Source organism: Penicillium pulvis, assembly GCF_028828015.1.
Source record: "Penicillium pulvis strain IBT 33274 chromosome Unknown contig_23_segment0_segment0, whole genome shotgun sequence".
Classification (NCBI taxonomy): Eukaryota; Fungi; Ascomycota; class Eurotiomycetes; order Eurotiales; family Aspergillaceae; genus Penicillium; species Penicillium pulvis.
In genome coordinates this window covers 566,831-582,339 of record NW_026643075.1, presented here as the reverse complement: position 1 = coordinate 582,339, position 15,509 = coordinate 566,831, and the positions used below count along the sequence as shown (strand labels likewise).

Genomic DNA, 15,509 nt, shown 5'->3' with positions numbered 1-15,509 from the left:
TCCAATGTTATAAATATAGATGAAAATCTATGTACTGGGCCCAGGACAGCAAGGCCTAAAGATATGTACAAAGTGACAGAACCTAATGCTCTACAGATCCGCACACGACTTCGGATATTGTAGCGCATGCTTGATCCGCTGCTTGAGTCTATCCGCATCAACCTGGAAAACATAGTTGACTTCCCGAATGCCACGAGGGGCAAGAGCCTCCTGGTACACATGGATATTGCCATAATTGGGACTGCCGTATGAGATATCGACATCCAAATAGACTAAAACAATTAGTAATTATTCTCCACTGGGTAATGAAAACCTACCTGAAGTCTGATTGGTAGCAAGCGACGGATCAACCATAAGCGCCGCAGCAGTCTCATCCCAGAATGGAAAAGAAAGATCATAATAATCGTGGAAAAGTTTGCTATACGGGTTCGGGACGGAGTAAACCTCATCCGCAAATTCCTGGCTAGGAAAAACCTGGTTCGCGACGTTGCCCGCAATAGTGATGTTGGGAAAATCGGCCGTCAATGCGATTTTCGAAGCTTCAGGGTCGATCATGAGGTTGATCTAGAACTAATAAGCATAGATCAAAAAACAATGGTAGACAGAAATATACTCACATCAGACTGCAGATCAGCGAGAAGGATACTTCCAGTAGCCATCAACATATTTAAATCCACATACCCACCCATAATAACTAGATCCTTAGCCAGCGACGCAAACTCAGGATCCATACGAACGGCCAGCGCAACATTAGTCAACGCTCCAGCAGAGTAAATAGATACCTGACCAGGATATTTATGCACCATCTCAACCATAAAGTTCGCAGCAGAGGTAGAGTTTTCCGGCTTTCCCTTGGGGTATCCCTCCTTAAACGCAGCTTTGACTATACGATTCGGGTTACCGGAGGTAGGATCGCTACCAGCAGCCTCAGCGGTCTTGTTCTCCGGAGCGAAAGCGCCTTCCCAAGGCAGTTTTCCGTGAATGGTTTCCCATGCCTGGAAACGTTCTGGTGTATTGATGAGTGGGTATGTTGCACCGGGGTAGACGGGGATGCAGCTTAGGTTTCCGGCTTCTAGGGTTGCTACGGCGTGAAGGGCGCCTTGGGGTTGCCAGCTGTTTGCTGTGTCTGGAGGATATTAGTGCTTGAGAACGTTGATTTTTTTGGGTGAAATTACCTGAGGCAAGACCGAGGATCTCTATATCTCCGTCGAGAGCAATTAGGTATGGTACGAAGCCTGCTGTGTACCAATCATTGTCCATGATAGCATAGTGCTTCTCTGCACGCGAGGCTTTGGGTAGAGCATTGGCTCCGGTTACAAAAGGTAACAGGGCGCCGCAAAGCAGCGACAAGGGAATAGGATGCATCTCTAACACAAGACAGGACGAAGTCAACAATCAATACTGAAAAAGGTGTCGATCTCTCTTCCTCGCGAAACACATTTTATATATACACTCATTGGGATTATCTACTGCTACCTTAACCCACTATACGGCCACCGACCATTCTCCGACAATATCCAAGCTTCATAGAAGAAATTTACGTCAACAACAACAACCAACCCCATAATCCCCACAGCTGATGCCGATTCTCCCCGCATCAACTTATCCAAAGGAGAAAGTCTCTGGCTCTGCACCCCAAAGAGGAAATTATGGTCCGACCACACACACATCACGCTAGTTTCAGTTACACTCTTGGCGCATTCCGTGACAACTTTTGGGTGAAAAACTCTCTTAGTTAACCGAGTGGATCCACCCGATTTCTCAAAACGGGTACCGTAGGCTACGGTGTTCTGGTTCGAGTCTAGTGGCTCACTCTCCGCACTTTTGTTCTCCATGTTTTTTCGGGGGCGTGACTCGGGAGGCCGAGACTGGGGAAATTTTTAAGTTTTTGTGGTACGATTTAGGTACGCGGGATGAGAGGAATTTTTGTATATATGGGGTCTGCGTCCTTGGTTTTTTTGATGATTTCAATCTTGTCTTTTCATCTTCTCAAAGGTTGTGCTTCCTTGTGGTTTTAATTGATTGACCTTCGCCATGACAGATCGATCATCTGTTGATGTGGAGGTGACTCCACGCATGCATATTGTGAAAAAATCTATGTGGCAGTCTATCTTTGATAACCCTAAAGTGCTCTTCATCGCTTTCTTTGCCTCGTTAGTTTCCTCTATTGTTCAGGATTATATCACAATCTAACTTTGTCAGGTTTGGTGGTTTCGAGTATGGATACCAACAGGGTGTCCTGGGCCAGTCTCTGGTCATGACCCGTTTTGTTGAGAACTTCCCAACTGTTGTCGCATCATCCACAGCAACGGGTTGGTTGACCTCCGTTCTGCAACTGGGAGGTATTGTCGGATCCCTGACAGCGGGTATCCTGGGCGAGATCTTCTCCCGAAAGTACACCATGTTCTTCGCCTGTTGCTGGGTTATTCTGGGAAGTTATCTTTACATCGGCGCTACGGCCGGAAACCCATCTCTTTTGTATGCCGGCCGTTTCTTCACAGGTCTTGGTGTGGGCCTGTTCAGCGGTGTCGGGCCCCTGTACAATGCCGAGCTTGCAGCTCCCGAGATGCGTGGCCTCTTGGTCTCTTTCTACCAGTTCGCCACGATCTTGGGAATCATGATTTCCTTCTGGGTTGGTTACGGAAGTAACAACATCGGTGGCACTGGTGCGTCGCAGACCGATCTGGCCTGGCGTCTTCCTTCCATTATTCAGGGTATTCCCGCCGTGTGTCTCGCATGTGGAATCTGGTTCATGCCATTCTCCCCTCGCTGGCTGGTAAAGAAGGGCCGCGATGAAGAAGCACAGGCTACTTTGGCCTGGATGCGAAAGGTGCCCGTTGAGCACGAGCTGGTTCAGGTTGAGTACTTGGAGATCAAGGCCGAGGCCGCCTTCGAGGAGCGCGCTTTTGCCAAGGCATTCCCGAAATTGGCAGAGCGTGAGCGCAAGAGCGTTTTCATGAATCAGATTGCGCAGTATGCCAATTGTTTCCGGACTATGGATAACGTTAAGCGGGTGGCTACTGCGTGGTTGATTATGTTTTTCCAGCAGTGGAGTGGTATCGATGCTAGTGAGTACTCATTATGTGTTGATATTGGGTTGATACTAACCAGCAAATAGTCATTTACTATGCTTCCAATATCTTTGAAAGCCTTGGTCTGACTGGTGGTACTATTGCCCTTCTCGCAACTGGTGTGACCGGTGTTGTATTCATCGTCAGCACTATCCCTGGAATGGTATGTTCAAGCCCGCATATCCTGAGTTCCCCAGTCTAACAACACCTAGCTCGTGATCGATAAAATCGGCCGTAAGCCCATGCTTCTTGGTGGATCAATCGTGATGTTCTGCAGCATGGTAATCGTCGGAGTGATTGTGGCGAAATTCCAACACGATTGGCCGTCACATGTGGCAGCTGGTTGGACCGCTGTTGGTGAGTGGCAACGCATGTACCTTCCAAATATACTAAAGCTAATACCTCTCTAGCCCTCATCTGGCTCTATATTGCAGGCTTCGGCGCCACCTGGGGTCCCGTCTCCTGGACCCTCGTCTCCGAGATCTTCCCTCTTTCGATCCGCGCCAAAGGTGCCTCGATCGGAGCTTCAAGTAACTGGATCAACAACTTTGCCATCGCATTCTTCGTTCCACCGATGCTGCAGGCTTGGGAGTGGGGCACGTATATCTTCTTCGCTGTGTTCCTGGCGGTCGGTATTGCGTGGGTTTATTTCTATTTACCCGAGACCAAGGGTACTTCTCTTGAAGAGATGGATCGCGTGTTCAAGAGCAACACTGGCGAGCGGGATGCTGAGTTGATGCGTGAGGCTCAGCGCGATGTCGGCTTGACCGACTTCCTGGAACGCATGGGTGCTGCTACTGGACGGGATCTGGAGAAGAACGGCTCTCAGTATATTGAGACTCTGTAGTCGGCATGAGTTTCCTAATTAGTTCGATAATTTGAGATCTGAGCGCATATGCTTGGCGAATGAAGCTTTGATGAAACCCCATACTTTTGTAAATGAAGAACATTTCCCCACATAAGAACGTGGTTATAGATCTATCAGCAAGTAATTGAGATATCTCGATCCTCGGGTGGCGTCCGGACGCCTCCATTACCCAATCGATTCAAAATCGCGGTTCAGCCCGCTCTTCTCCCTCGGCGAGTTCCGCCCCACAATACGACCTTCTCCCTGAATTTAGGCCGCAGAGGCTCCGCAGAACCTCTTTTGGCATCTTTCAACATCCCCGTCATGCACGTTATACTTCAATCATGCCTCGCAAGCCTACACCTACAGACAAACAGAGGGTGAGGACCGGTTGTCTGACATGTCGCAAGAGGCGAAGAAAATGTAGGTGAAAACACCGGTCGAACTGAGTCAATCTGACATTCGCAGGTGATGAGCAAAAACCACGATGCGCAAACTGTGAAGTCAAAGGATTCACTTGCAAGTATGGATCGGACTTGGCTTTCATGACGCCGCGGTCTGGGGAGGTACTTGGTGGATTGCGACAGGGCTACAAGGCGATCAAGGTAAGTAGTATCATGAGAAAGAAACTCTGGACCTCTGTTAATGTCAGATATAGTTCGTGGATGATTCGCCTGCTCCAATTGCCAAAGGGAGACCAAGACAGCAATCTGCACCAAGCCAGAGCAATGGGCAAGATAACCTGGATCACCAAGAAGAGATCCCATTTCAAAATCATGACATCCGCCCCGTCGGGTTGAGCATTCATGCCCCCGATGTGTCCATTACATATCCAGGATCGGACTTGCATGCGGATACTGACATGCTTGTTGATGCAGAACCTCAAGCCTCTGTTGCCTATCACGGACATCTTGGTTTTGCTGCGAGTTATCAAAGATTAGTGCACAGGCCAAGCAAGGAAAACACAAGTTATGAGACTGATCTACTTCGACATTTTCGTTATCACGTTGGGCCATGGATGGACACTGGCGATTCCAATTGCGCCCTCGGCGTTCGGGTCCTCCTTCTTTCCCGATTAAACAGACCTCTACAATGCGCCATCCTCGCACTATCGGCAGGTCAGAGATCTCTTCTTTCTTTGACCCACAGTGAAGATATTGTGAATATGCTGCGATTCCGCAAGGAGGCAGAAGAAAACATCGCACTGCAGCCTGAGCTGGAAAGGCGTGTCGGTGAAGTCCTATTGACCGTGCAAGAACTTTTACCGTCTGGACTTCATCAATGGAGAAATCTCCTTTCACCGCAAATTGAGCATCCGCGTGGATTCATGTCACCACTTGACCTGGCTCAAGAGCTGGGAGAATCGCTATTTTGGCTCTATTTTCGACTTGGTATGTTACCGAGTTTCAAGTAATGGAAATTAGATCTAACAATTTCTCAGACCTGGCAGCCTCAATCTCCACCTCCAAAGCACCCATTATCTCATTCCAATCATTTCTCCAACGAAATGGATCTTCAATCCATACATCCCAATCTACAGTGCAACTGATTACTAACAAATTCTATCAGCATGCGTTATGTCTCCTGGGACATTGTCTCGCCTTGATATATGGAGACCCTGTTTCTTCTCTCCAAGCGGGCTCTCCACAATTAGCAGCCTTCCCATCTCTTCGACAGTCCCACTTCCTCTCACAGTGGACCTTTCTCTGGTCAGATTGTCAAAAGTGGTATAATGAGCGCCCAGTCGATGCGCAACAGATCTTGGATGTCCGTGGAGGTGAAGCAGATCAAATTGACCCGGACCACAACTCATCGTTCCCGATCATGATCTTTACAACACCTATGGCGCTGGTCGCCAATGCTGTTTACCATATAACGTCCCTCTTGCTCCTTACGCACAAACCACGGCTTCTCAAGTCGCTTCCCGGTCCACGGTGTTTTACTTCACATATATGGCATGCGCAGGCAATCGCCGGTATTGCAGCTAGCAATGACTCGCCAGAGCAGTGGGACCCCGTACTCGTCGCCAGTCTGTTATTCATTGCGAGAGACATGACGCATGAGTCCCAGCAAGTTGTTATACTGGAGCGATTGAGAAGGATAACGGCTACCACGGGTATTAATTTGGAGCATGAGACAGACTCGCTGAAATCGAGATGGAGAGTTGCGAGATATGACGGAGAACTAGAAGTATAGGATAGGTGAACTATGATAATAATTTAATAACGCCTGGCTTTTATCTATCCACCAATCCAGTTTGCAATAAAATAATATGCAACACATCATTGCAATTCATACGCAAACGGGATACTCTGCATGGCGCCTTTCCGCTGCACACACATTGCAGCAGCCGAATTCGCTTTCTCCACCACCATTTCAATCACATCGTCGAACATCTCCAATTTCGCCCCAGTGGCAACGAACCGCGCAAAGTCCGATGAAAAATACCCGACGAAAGTATCACCCGCAGCAGTAGTATCAACGACCTGAGCAACCTTGACTCCATTCACATAACCAGACCGACCACTCCTAGTCGAGAAATAGACACCCTTGGCACCAAGCGTAATAAGTACGACTTGCACGCGCGCAAGCATATGAAATCTCGAAGCCAATTCCTCTGGCCGCAATCCACCCAGATCAACAGCCTCCTGAACGGGACCAGAAAATGAGAAACCAGCAATAGTCTGCGACATCTGTCCAGCTTCAGTCTCGTTCATAATCAGCACCGAAGTCCCCAGAAGAGCCTCCAACGGAATCCCCTCGGGATAAACAGGCGCGGGATTGAAGACCACATGAGGAAACCCTTCGGCACGGTTGAAGCATTCCAAAGCCCACAACGTAGTTGCTCGTGGAATCTCGCCTTGTAGAACAACAACCTGTGGTAAAGGCATGGTAGTCTGATCTATGACTTCCCAATGAATTCTGTCAACATCTGTCATACCGCTATGATTCGCACCAGGAACAACAAGGATCCGGTTCTCGCCGCTGTCTTCTTCGACGATGATAGTCGCTGATCCAGTCTGGGCATTGGCATCGGATAGAAGCGCAATACCATTTGTACAGACGCCTGATGTTTGGAGTGTAGGTTCCAGGAGTGTTTTGTAATTCGGATCGTTCACTTTCACAGCACCGATCATGCGAACAGATCCGTCTTGTTTGTTTGAGGAGATAAACGAGGCGCGGCCGGCTGCGACGGCTTGGTTTCCGCCTTTTCCACCCGCTGTTATGGTGAGGGAGGTTGCTGTTAGGGTTTCGCCTGCTTGGGCGCAGCGTGGTGTTGTTGTGACGAAGTCGATGTTTAGGGAGCCGATTACGGCGAGGTGGGGTTGGGGGATCCCGAAGCTCATTGTGACGGTGTAGTGAGGTTGTTGGTTGTAGAATAGCATTGCGGAAGTTCAAAGGAAAGATGTAAGTCTTGGTTGATATATCTTTCCAAAGCTGTTCTTTCTCTTTGTCTATCTATGGGTCCCGATCGGGCTAGTGTAGCCTATGCGCGGCCTAATTCGGTTAGACTGGTGGTTATACTCCTAATGTGGGTGGTTCTTTTTTTCGCGCTAGCCTAAAATAGAACACGCAGGCTAAGTCTCGACATTAAGATCCTGATCGCGCGGTTCTTTTTAAATGACGTTAATTTGAACTGAATGAGGAAGCAAAGCATCGAAGTAAAATTGTTTGTATGTGTATCCTATGAGGCTTTGCCGTACAAGCGAGTCCGCCTCAGTCTAACCGTTATGTTGCAAGCTTGAGATGGAGATATAAGCTGATTGTATTATTGGTTGTTAGGAAACTCCTATTAAAAGGGTTCCAAAATGAATATAAAAACCTTTTTCCTGAATGATGCAGCTGATATGGATGTAAGCAACCCCCGACAAACTCCTCGCTGTAGAAAACCAGCCATAAACCATGAATGATAAGACCATAACACCGACCCATGCCAAGATGAAGATCAAAGCTCCACTGCTCAGCGCATGTGAACGTAAAAGAGGTAGCGCTGTCTGATTTGAGCCACATCGTAGACGATGTACTCATTGTATCGCAGAGAGGCATTGTCATCCCATGCCTGGCCAACCGCCACGTCAGGCATCGTGACTCCGTTCAATTCAGGAGTCAAACAGGCCGCATCTTTCCATCCACCAGGAACTGTTTTGCCTCGACCGAGCGTAGCGATCTTTCCTTGACTTTTCGCATTATTACCGGCATTAGAATCACTGTGGACCAGCTCCAACATTGGATCACCGAGCTCTGCATCACAGAGCAACAGTAATCCCATGTTCGCACTGTTGTGTGAGCAACAGTAGTTCGCGGACTTGGTGGATGTGTCTGCGAGGTAAACACCCTTTCCAAACATGTATCCGTTGACGGGTGCTTCTGGAGGAGCGATGCGCAGACCCTGGCTGAGAATACCACCGAAGTTTGTGCTGCGCGAGCCGTGCCATAGTAGGCGGCGGTCGCTGTTCTTCAGTTTTGAGAATGGAGAGGATGTGAATCGATCGTTCTCGCCCTGGCGCTCGATCCGGAAGATATCAATGATCTATATGGATTAGTATGGGACTAAAGCCTGAACAGGGGTGGACTCACTTGATATTCCATGTTGTGGCTTGCACCACGTGAATCGTTGAGGTAAGAAGCTAGCTCGTGGTATTCACTTGTGTTGTGGCCCACTGCAGAATATCAGTAGCTGCTCACTCATAAGAACACGAGGTTCGACCTACATCGAGTCATTTCCTTCATGCCGAGACTTTGGAACTGGCGATCCAACTCGTTGATATCCGAGAGTTTGGAATCTTTCATGATTTCATTTGCGACATCCATGTCCGTAAGAGCATCGAGCAATTCGACCTCCTTTTTGATCAGTTGATCAGAGTTCAGAATCGGAGGTCGGTTTCGACGAAAGTCATGGGGGATCGTGGTGAAGTATCTATTGCTCAGGCTCTCAATGGTTGTTTGCCAGTTTGTGTCACGCGTAGTCTCAGCAATCAGCTCCGCCAGTTCCTTCAAAATCAAGAAACCGGATTTCAAGGTCCGGTCACTTAGTTTCCCAAGTGGTAACTTCTTCGCATCGTATGACATCGACGCCAGTGCCGATTGGACGTGTTGAGGGTTGAAAATGAAGGACATAAGGTTCTGCAGGGGTTTGGTCAAGGTACTTTCTCCCTTGATCGGCACATCGTCAGATTTATTCTTCTCCAACGTCTCGTCGGCGTCATCATCCTCATAATTCCGCTCGATGAAGGTATATTTGCCATTCTTCGGAGTGCCCAGGCGGTTTTCCCACTTCAAACCGGATTTGTCTTTGAACTTCTTCTCAAACGCAGCCTTAGCCGTTTCAAGTGATCCATGGCCCCAGGTAGAGTACTGGCCAAATTCGCCGACGCGGCCCCAACGAGTCCATGTAACGTACTCCTTTTTGTCTGACGATACGATCAGTTGCACAAGGTAGAATTTGTTATTGTTCTTTCCAGAATCTGTCTGGTTCAGAGCCGCATCCCATATCAACCCAGAGTCCTCGATCAAAACCACAGAATCTAAAAGGATGGTCAGTAAAGAAAAGGCCTTTGAGGGAAGTAGAACAACCTTTCTTGTTTTGGAAGGGAGAATGGTAGATGAACATGTTATCGATGGGAACCTTCAAGGAGGATTTCAAGCTCGTCCGCTGCGAGTCCTTTGGCTTTTTGTTCGACTCTGCCTGGTCGTCATCCTCTTGCTTAATGGTGCGCTTCCTCGTGTTATCGGTAGTGCCATCTAGCATTGGGACTTCGGCTTTGATGTCGCCACCATTCGAATCCGGCAATATATAGGCCTTCTCGGGGAGAACTTTTTTCGCTTCGCTTGAGGCTACGAGCCATTGCACAGTTACAATCTTGCAATTCTTGACATTGCATGCTTGTTGATCTGTTTGCTTTCAGTAAAGAGAAGTGGGGCGCTTTCCACAAATCGGGATATTTACACTTGGTTCCTCTTTTCGCAGCGTCCCTCTCAGTGGTAATCAAATGTGTGCATCCGTCATCCACTGTTGCAGAGAATGTAGCACCTTGGGCTTCAACCAAAGACTTGACATCGGCTGCGACCCAGCACGTTAGCATTGGTCAGGGTCCACTGGTGTGGGGCTAATATTCGGCTTCTGATAGGGGTCCCTTACCCTGCTTGTACCCTGGGATGGTACCACTGACTGCAATTGACAGCTTTTTGAAGGATCGAGGCGCCATATTTAGGTGATGTGGGAAGAATAGAAGAAGCGTATAGGAGAAAATTGACTCAAGTGAGAGTCAGGCCAGCAGACCAAGAAGCGTCTGGAACCGAGATGAGGAGAGAACCTTCCAAAGTTGGAAGTTGGACAAATTGTGAGATGAATCGGAAGAAGGAAGAGGGCTGATAGATGAATTCTGATAGAGACAAGCCAGGGAAAGCGATTCTTTAAAACGAAGCTGACGGTCACACTGTTGACTGTTGGCCTTATAGACGAGGCACCAAGCCGGCTGCTGCCTGGGTTAGTGTCAGGCAGCACTCGCTTAAGTGGGGAATGGGCAAACCAGGCACCAGCTGGGCGGGATTTGGTAGAACGAGCTCAAGCCACCAAAGTCAATTGATCGAATCTTAAAGACTGATCCCTTATGAGGGTGCTCTCTGTCCAATAACACATTTCTAGGTTCATCTCAACAGTAAGCAGCCATCCAGGTGCCGCGGCAAATTTCGAAAAAGATCGGCGGTTATATTGGTAGAATTCTGAAAGCATGGGGCATTGTTATCACAACAAGAGATTGCCTATGTGAAGCGAACAGTGCGCTTCATGCTCACTTGGCTCATTTGGCGTGTAATTTACGGATCCTGATCCGGTCTTGGAGCCTTGGCGAGACACTGAATGATTTTGTAAATTTGACCGAGGCACATTTGAATCAAAACAAAGTAATGAATTGCATATTCATGTTCGGTAAAAGGAGGGCTCACACCCACAGACTCATACAGCAATGGGTCTCCAAGCCTGAAGCTTTACCTGCGAGACCCAACGACCATCTTCTGGATATCAAGAGTGTTTTGTGTGCCCCAAAAATGTCAAAATGCACCACTTTGAAAGTGAAGATAACGATGGAGAGGAGAGAGACCTATGTAGCAACGAGGAGGCAAACAAGCTAAGCCCTGAGGCTTCGAACGCTGTGATCTGGCGACCTCGAAAGTATGCCAGTAAAGACCAATTCAATTGTTTGATAAGACATAACCAGTTGTACAATGCCGGGGTAATAGACCCTTCGGGAGCTACTAGTTTCTAGCGTCCTTTAGTGTTCAAGGACCTGAAGCGAGAGCCACAGCGGAAATCTTCACTGTTCCTGATAACTAGTTCCTTGGCATGTTTGGTTCTCCCTCTTACGAGTATCTCATAATTGTTAAATACTGTGCCTACCGGCCAACAAATCCTCAACTTCTTCCTTTTCATTCCCCTTCGCCCTGTAGATATTCCCAATATTCATGAATATATGAATCGAGCCGAAAATGGATCCTTTCGCAAAACTCCCGACTGAAATTATTTGGCAAATTCTTGAATCTTGCTGCGACTTCACCAGCTTAAACGGTCTTCAACAAATATCTCCCCGAGTGAAGGAAGCTTTCAACGGCTCGTTCAAAAACATCACTGAACACGTCCTAAGAAACTGCTCCCTCACTTCGCACGGGCTTCATTACTATTTCACGCGCTTAGCCTCCATTTTATCGACAACATTCACTCCACAGGCCTTGCTAGAGGAGCTTGCTGGCTCACCAAAGGATGGTTTGCGACCTATCCCCCTTTCCACCACCCACTCACTAGCTGCGGTGCATCAGACTGTAAGTACAGCAGCGGAAATACATCTCGCTGCCTGTGCTTGTCTTCAGCAATTCATGAATCGTCTCGAGTCCGCAAAGCCCCGCCGTCCCATGGCTTCCGATGCCAAGGTTGTGGATTGGATGCACAGATTAATTCCACCACCCAAAGGTGGCGAGCTTGTCCAATTCGATGTTGATGCACCATCGTGGGTAGAATCTTATCGGACGCATCGAGGGCTCTGGAAACTTGAGCTCTTCCACCAGATCCATAATGCTGCGACAAACCACTGGCTATGGTCTACGCATGATCTAGACTGCTTCAGTGAACAATATCTGGAATGGTGTCAGTACCCAGGGGGAACAGAAGAGCTCCAGACGATTTCGGAGTGCGTGGTCGATTTATGTTCTTCCAAACCGACAATTCTCAGCCACCGGACTCCATATTTAGTTGCCATTCCGCCATCAACCGTTTTGACGGTACAGAAATGCTGGCCTTTGCCAAATATTCAAGATACCCACGTTGATTCGAAATGGCGTCGGAGTCCGGCATATATAGAGGGCAGAAACTGCGTGATTAGTTTTTTCAATTGCCTTCGCGGCGGTGAAAAAGCCCGTAGCTATAACGCCCTCTGGAAAGTGGATTTCAAAGCATTTCGACGACTTGGTGTACCTCTTTGGGACATGTGGCGATTGTACCAAATGAGACTCATGTCCCAATCTCGCAGTGTGCTTTCACCACGGGGCGACTGGGTTGGCGGAGAGTCCGAAAATACTGAATGGCCTCGTCATGTTACAGCCTATATATGGTTCAGTCTAGCAGAGGAGGGTGATGTGATTGTACAGCTTAGGAAATAAAAACTGATGTTCTAAGGTCGGAGTGATGTATTCAATCCAGGTGATAAATCAACTGACACACTAACCGCTTTGAGTGACCAGTTTGGCCAAGAAAACCTTGACCAATCAAATCTATTATAGTGCTAGATACAGTAAAGCCCTTTGACGTGCGGGGATGCTGACTGGCGGCTAGAACGCTACACCTCGTTGAGCGGCGAGGGCGGTGATTGGAGCGGGGGCCACGGGAAACGTTGCGATTTCTATGTTGATAATTGGCGATTCATGACACTTCGAGACCGGGAGCCTCTAGTCTATTGAAACACGCTTTTCTGTATGCAGGCGAACACGTACTGTAAGGCCCCCCCACCGACTTATGCTTAGAAAGCTTAATACGGAACGAGATCAGCGATATTCCCGCTCCTTCCCTTTCTCTCCTCTTCACCTGTCGTTATATCAGCGCCACTATCAGCGTAAGGTACCTAGCGATGCCACAGAAATCACGATGGAGCGTTTCCGTTCCGAAGATAGACATTCCCACTTATCTCTTCGGGTCCCCTACAGCTCCTCTAGGCGATGCTGTCGCCTTTGCTGACGCTGAAGACCCAGAGGCGCTGTGCATGACCTGGACCGAGCTCCGCCTCTGGTCACAGCGTTTAGCCGCGGGATTAAAAGCAGCGGGATTAAATGAAGGTGACCGAGTCGTTATCCTTAGCGGCAATGATATTCTATTCCCCGTTGTCAACCTCGGCATTATCATGGCCAGTGGCATATACCAATCCGCGAATCCGCACTCCAATGCCCACGAGTTGGCGTACCAACTCAGCCTCACTAAGCCAAGCTTCATGATGGCGAGCGAGGCAACTCTAGCCTGCGCTCTGGAGGCTGCCAAAATGGTAGGCATGGAGCGGGAACGTGTTTTCGTGTTTAACAATGCTCCACTCATCAAGGAAGGCGGTGGCGATGATAATATTGAACTTGAAGTAAAGCATTGGAAGCACTTACTGGCGCCTAAAGAAATGGGTAGGCGCTTCATTTGGAAGAAATTGAACCCGGGAGAATCGAAGTCGACAACCGCCTATGTGATAATGACATCTGGGTTGGCGACCCTGGCGTAATTTAAGTCTCTATTGATGCTAACGTTATGATTGATAGAACCACTGGTCTTCCAAAGGCAGCGGAAGTATCGCATCATGGCATTCTCGCAAATTGTGTACAGACTGATTTTGTGATGAGCCTCGATCCCAACCTCCGCACGACAGAACAGGCGGCTAGAAATTCGAGGTGGCTATGCGCAATACCACTGTACCACGGTCTGGCGCTATGCTATTTCTGCACCATATCCATCGCCAGACGGGTTCCCTCATACATCATGCGGCAGTACGAGATCAACCGTATGCTGGAAAACATTCAGAGATTTCGGATCACGGAGTTGCACCTAGTACCGCCCATCATCGTGGCCATGACCAAACATTCTGCTGTGAAGAGTGGAAAGTATGACATCAGCAGCGTCACCAAATCTTTCTCGTGCGCAGCACCGTTAGGTCCAGCACCAACTCTTCAATATGAGTCGCTTTGGCCCAAAGGACACGTAAACGTCAAGCAGGGCCTTGCGTCAACCGAGTTCGTTCCCTCTCTTTCACCAAGTACTATTTACCATGACTTGGAGCGGAGGCCAATACTAACTCTGCCCACAGATCCTGCTGCAATACTCTAGGCTGGGATCCTACCCTAACGGCAGTGGCCGGCTCTGTTGGCGAGCCCATGCCCAACTGTGAGATCAAGCTGATGGATGATGAGGGGAGTGAGGTTGCGCGAGGCCAAAGTGGGGAGATATGGTTCCGTGGTCCGAACATTATGAAGGGTTACTGGCAAAACAAAAAGGCGACCGATGAGACGATTACTCCAGATGGATGGCTAAGGACAGGAGATGTGGCGCGCCAGGATGAGAATGGGTGGTACTATGTCGTGGATCGAAAGAAGGCAAGTCATGGTGGGCGTGTTAATGAAGCCGAGGATAATGGTTGACAATTGTGGCAGGAAATGATCAAGGTGAAAGGCGTCCAGGTCTGGCCCGCTGAGCTTGAAGCACTCCTTCTTGATCACCCGGCCATCAATGACGCCGCCGTCATCGGCGTGAGAAAGTGAGGCTCAATAATATTTCCGTTAAAAGGTCTTGTACCGTGGACTAACATATACAGGGGCGATGAGGAGTACCCTCGTGCCTATGTTGTGGCAGCACCAGGAGCTTCAGTCTCCGTGGACGACATCCTGCAATTCATCAACAGCAAGGTCTCAACGATAAAGAGACTCACAGGTGGAGTCGTCTTTGTCGATACCATCCCCAAATCTCCGGTATGTGGTGTTGAAATACCGGCTAGGGTATATGACAATAACTAACGGACTATCTAGTCTGGGAAGATTTTGCGACGAGCTATCAGAGACGCTATCGTAAACAACTCAAGATTATAAGAGCTGTACATAGAATCTCGCGTAGTGTCTGGTGGTATCCATGTGTGCTGCTATTTGACGAGTAACATCAGGGTATTCCCTCTAGATCACAGCGGGATGGTACCGTCACGTCCGGTGCAACGGGCGAGCGCGGGAAATTCATATCCAAGGGATCCATAATATATGACAATCAGTACTTCTGCATTGCGTTATATGGGGAAATCAAGGAGCAGCTGACTCGCGTGACTCGCATACCCCGTTGCTTGTTTCTATGCGCAACCCCTCCTAGATTTAAAATCCTTCCTTCTTAGCCCTGCCCCCCGAAAAAAATATACTGGTACCGTCAATCCTTCCAGCTTTTGGAATGCCCAGTGAATACGCCTTGAAGCGTACCCACGGTCAGAAGGTGATAATTTACGCCAGAGACTTGTACCTCCTGATAATCACCGCGCTAAATCTGAAGTCGGGCGATATGCTAATGGAATCGCTTGTAGGCAAAATGGAAGGATGGCCTT

At 48.6% G+C, this 15,509-nt stretch overlaps 7 protein-coding genes across 7 annotated transcripts; 4 read left to right on the top strand and 3 right to left on the bottom strand.

Annotated features, from left to right (window-relative positions):
- Positions 1-90: 90 nt before the first annotated feature.
- Positions 91-1,365, bottom strand: N7503_004489 (uncharacterized protein; the record flags this gene model as incomplete). The annotated part of the gene is made up of 4 exons (XM_057064036.1): positions 91-272; positions 318-564; positions 618-1,126; positions 1,176-1,365. The coding sequence occupies 4 exons, from the start codon at positions 1,363-1,365 to the stop codon at positions 91-93; spliced, it is 1,128 nt and encodes a 375-aa protein (XP_056921779.1).
- Positions 1,366-2,034: 669 nt separating this feature from the next.
- N7503_004488 (sugar porter family MFS transporter) lies at positions 2,035-3,918 on the top strand (the record flags this gene model as incomplete). Its single annotated transcript, XM_057064035.1, has 5 exons — positions 2,035-2,153; positions 2,203-3,068; positions 3,119-3,234; positions 3,284-3,428; positions 3,482-3,918. The coding sequence occupies 5 exons, from the start codon at positions 2,035-2,037 to the stop codon at positions 3,916-3,918; spliced, it is 1,683 nt and encodes a 560-aa protein (XP_056921778.1).
- Positions 3,919-4,262: 344 nt separating this feature from the next.
- Positions 4,263-6,114, top strand: N7503_004487 (uncharacterized protein; the record flags this gene model as incomplete). The annotated part of the gene is made up of 4 exons (XM_057064034.1): positions 4,263-4,341; positions 4,387-4,523; positions 4,577-5,309; positions 5,360-6,114. 4 exons carry the CDS (start codon positions 4,263-4,265, stop codon positions 6,112-6,114), a joined length of 1,704 nt encoding a protein of 567 aa, XP_056921777.1.
- An 86-nt stretch (positions 6,115-6,200) lies between these two features.
- On the bottom strand, positions 6,201-7,265 carry N7503_004486 (ribokinase; the record flags this gene model as incomplete). Its single annotated transcript, XM_057064033.1, has 1 exon — positions 6,201-7,265. One exon carries the CDS (start codon positions 7,263-7,265, stop codon positions 6,201-6,203), a length of 1,065 nt encoding a protein of 354 aa, XP_056921776.1.
- Positions 7,266-7,879: 614 nt separating this feature from the next.
- Positions 7,880-10,124, bottom strand: N7503_004485 (uncharacterized protein; the record flags this gene model as incomplete). Its single annotated transcript, XM_057064032.1, has 6 exons — positions 7,880-8,449; positions 8,497-8,579; positions 8,631-9,443; positions 9,493-9,810; positions 9,866-9,979; positions 10,058-10,124. 6 exons carry the CDS (start codon positions 10,122-10,124, stop codon positions 7,880-7,882), a joined length of 1,965 nt encoding a protein of 654 aa, XP_056921775.1.
- Positions 10,125-11,403: 1,279 nt separating this feature from the next.
- Positions 11,404-12,567, top strand: N7503_004484 (uncharacterized protein; the record flags this gene model as incomplete). The annotated part of the gene is made up of 1 exon (XM_057064031.1): positions 11,404-12,567. The coding sequence occupies one exon, from the start codon at positions 11,404-11,406 to the stop codon at positions 12,565-12,567; it is 1,164 nt and encodes a 387-aa protein (XP_056921774.1).
- Positions 12,568-13,031: 464 nt separating this feature from the next.
- On the top strand, positions 13,032-15,015 carry N7503_004483 (acyl--CoA ligase; the record flags this gene model as incomplete). Its single annotated transcript, XM_057064030.1, has 6 exons — positions 13,032-13,642; positions 13,699-14,166; positions 14,241-14,536; positions 14,603-14,687; positions 14,745-14,898; positions 14,956-15,015. 6 exons carry the CDS (start codon positions 13,032-13,034, stop codon positions 15,013-15,015), a joined length of 1,674 nt encoding a protein of 557 aa, XP_056921773.1.
- Positions 15,016-15,509: the final 494 nt, after the last annotated feature.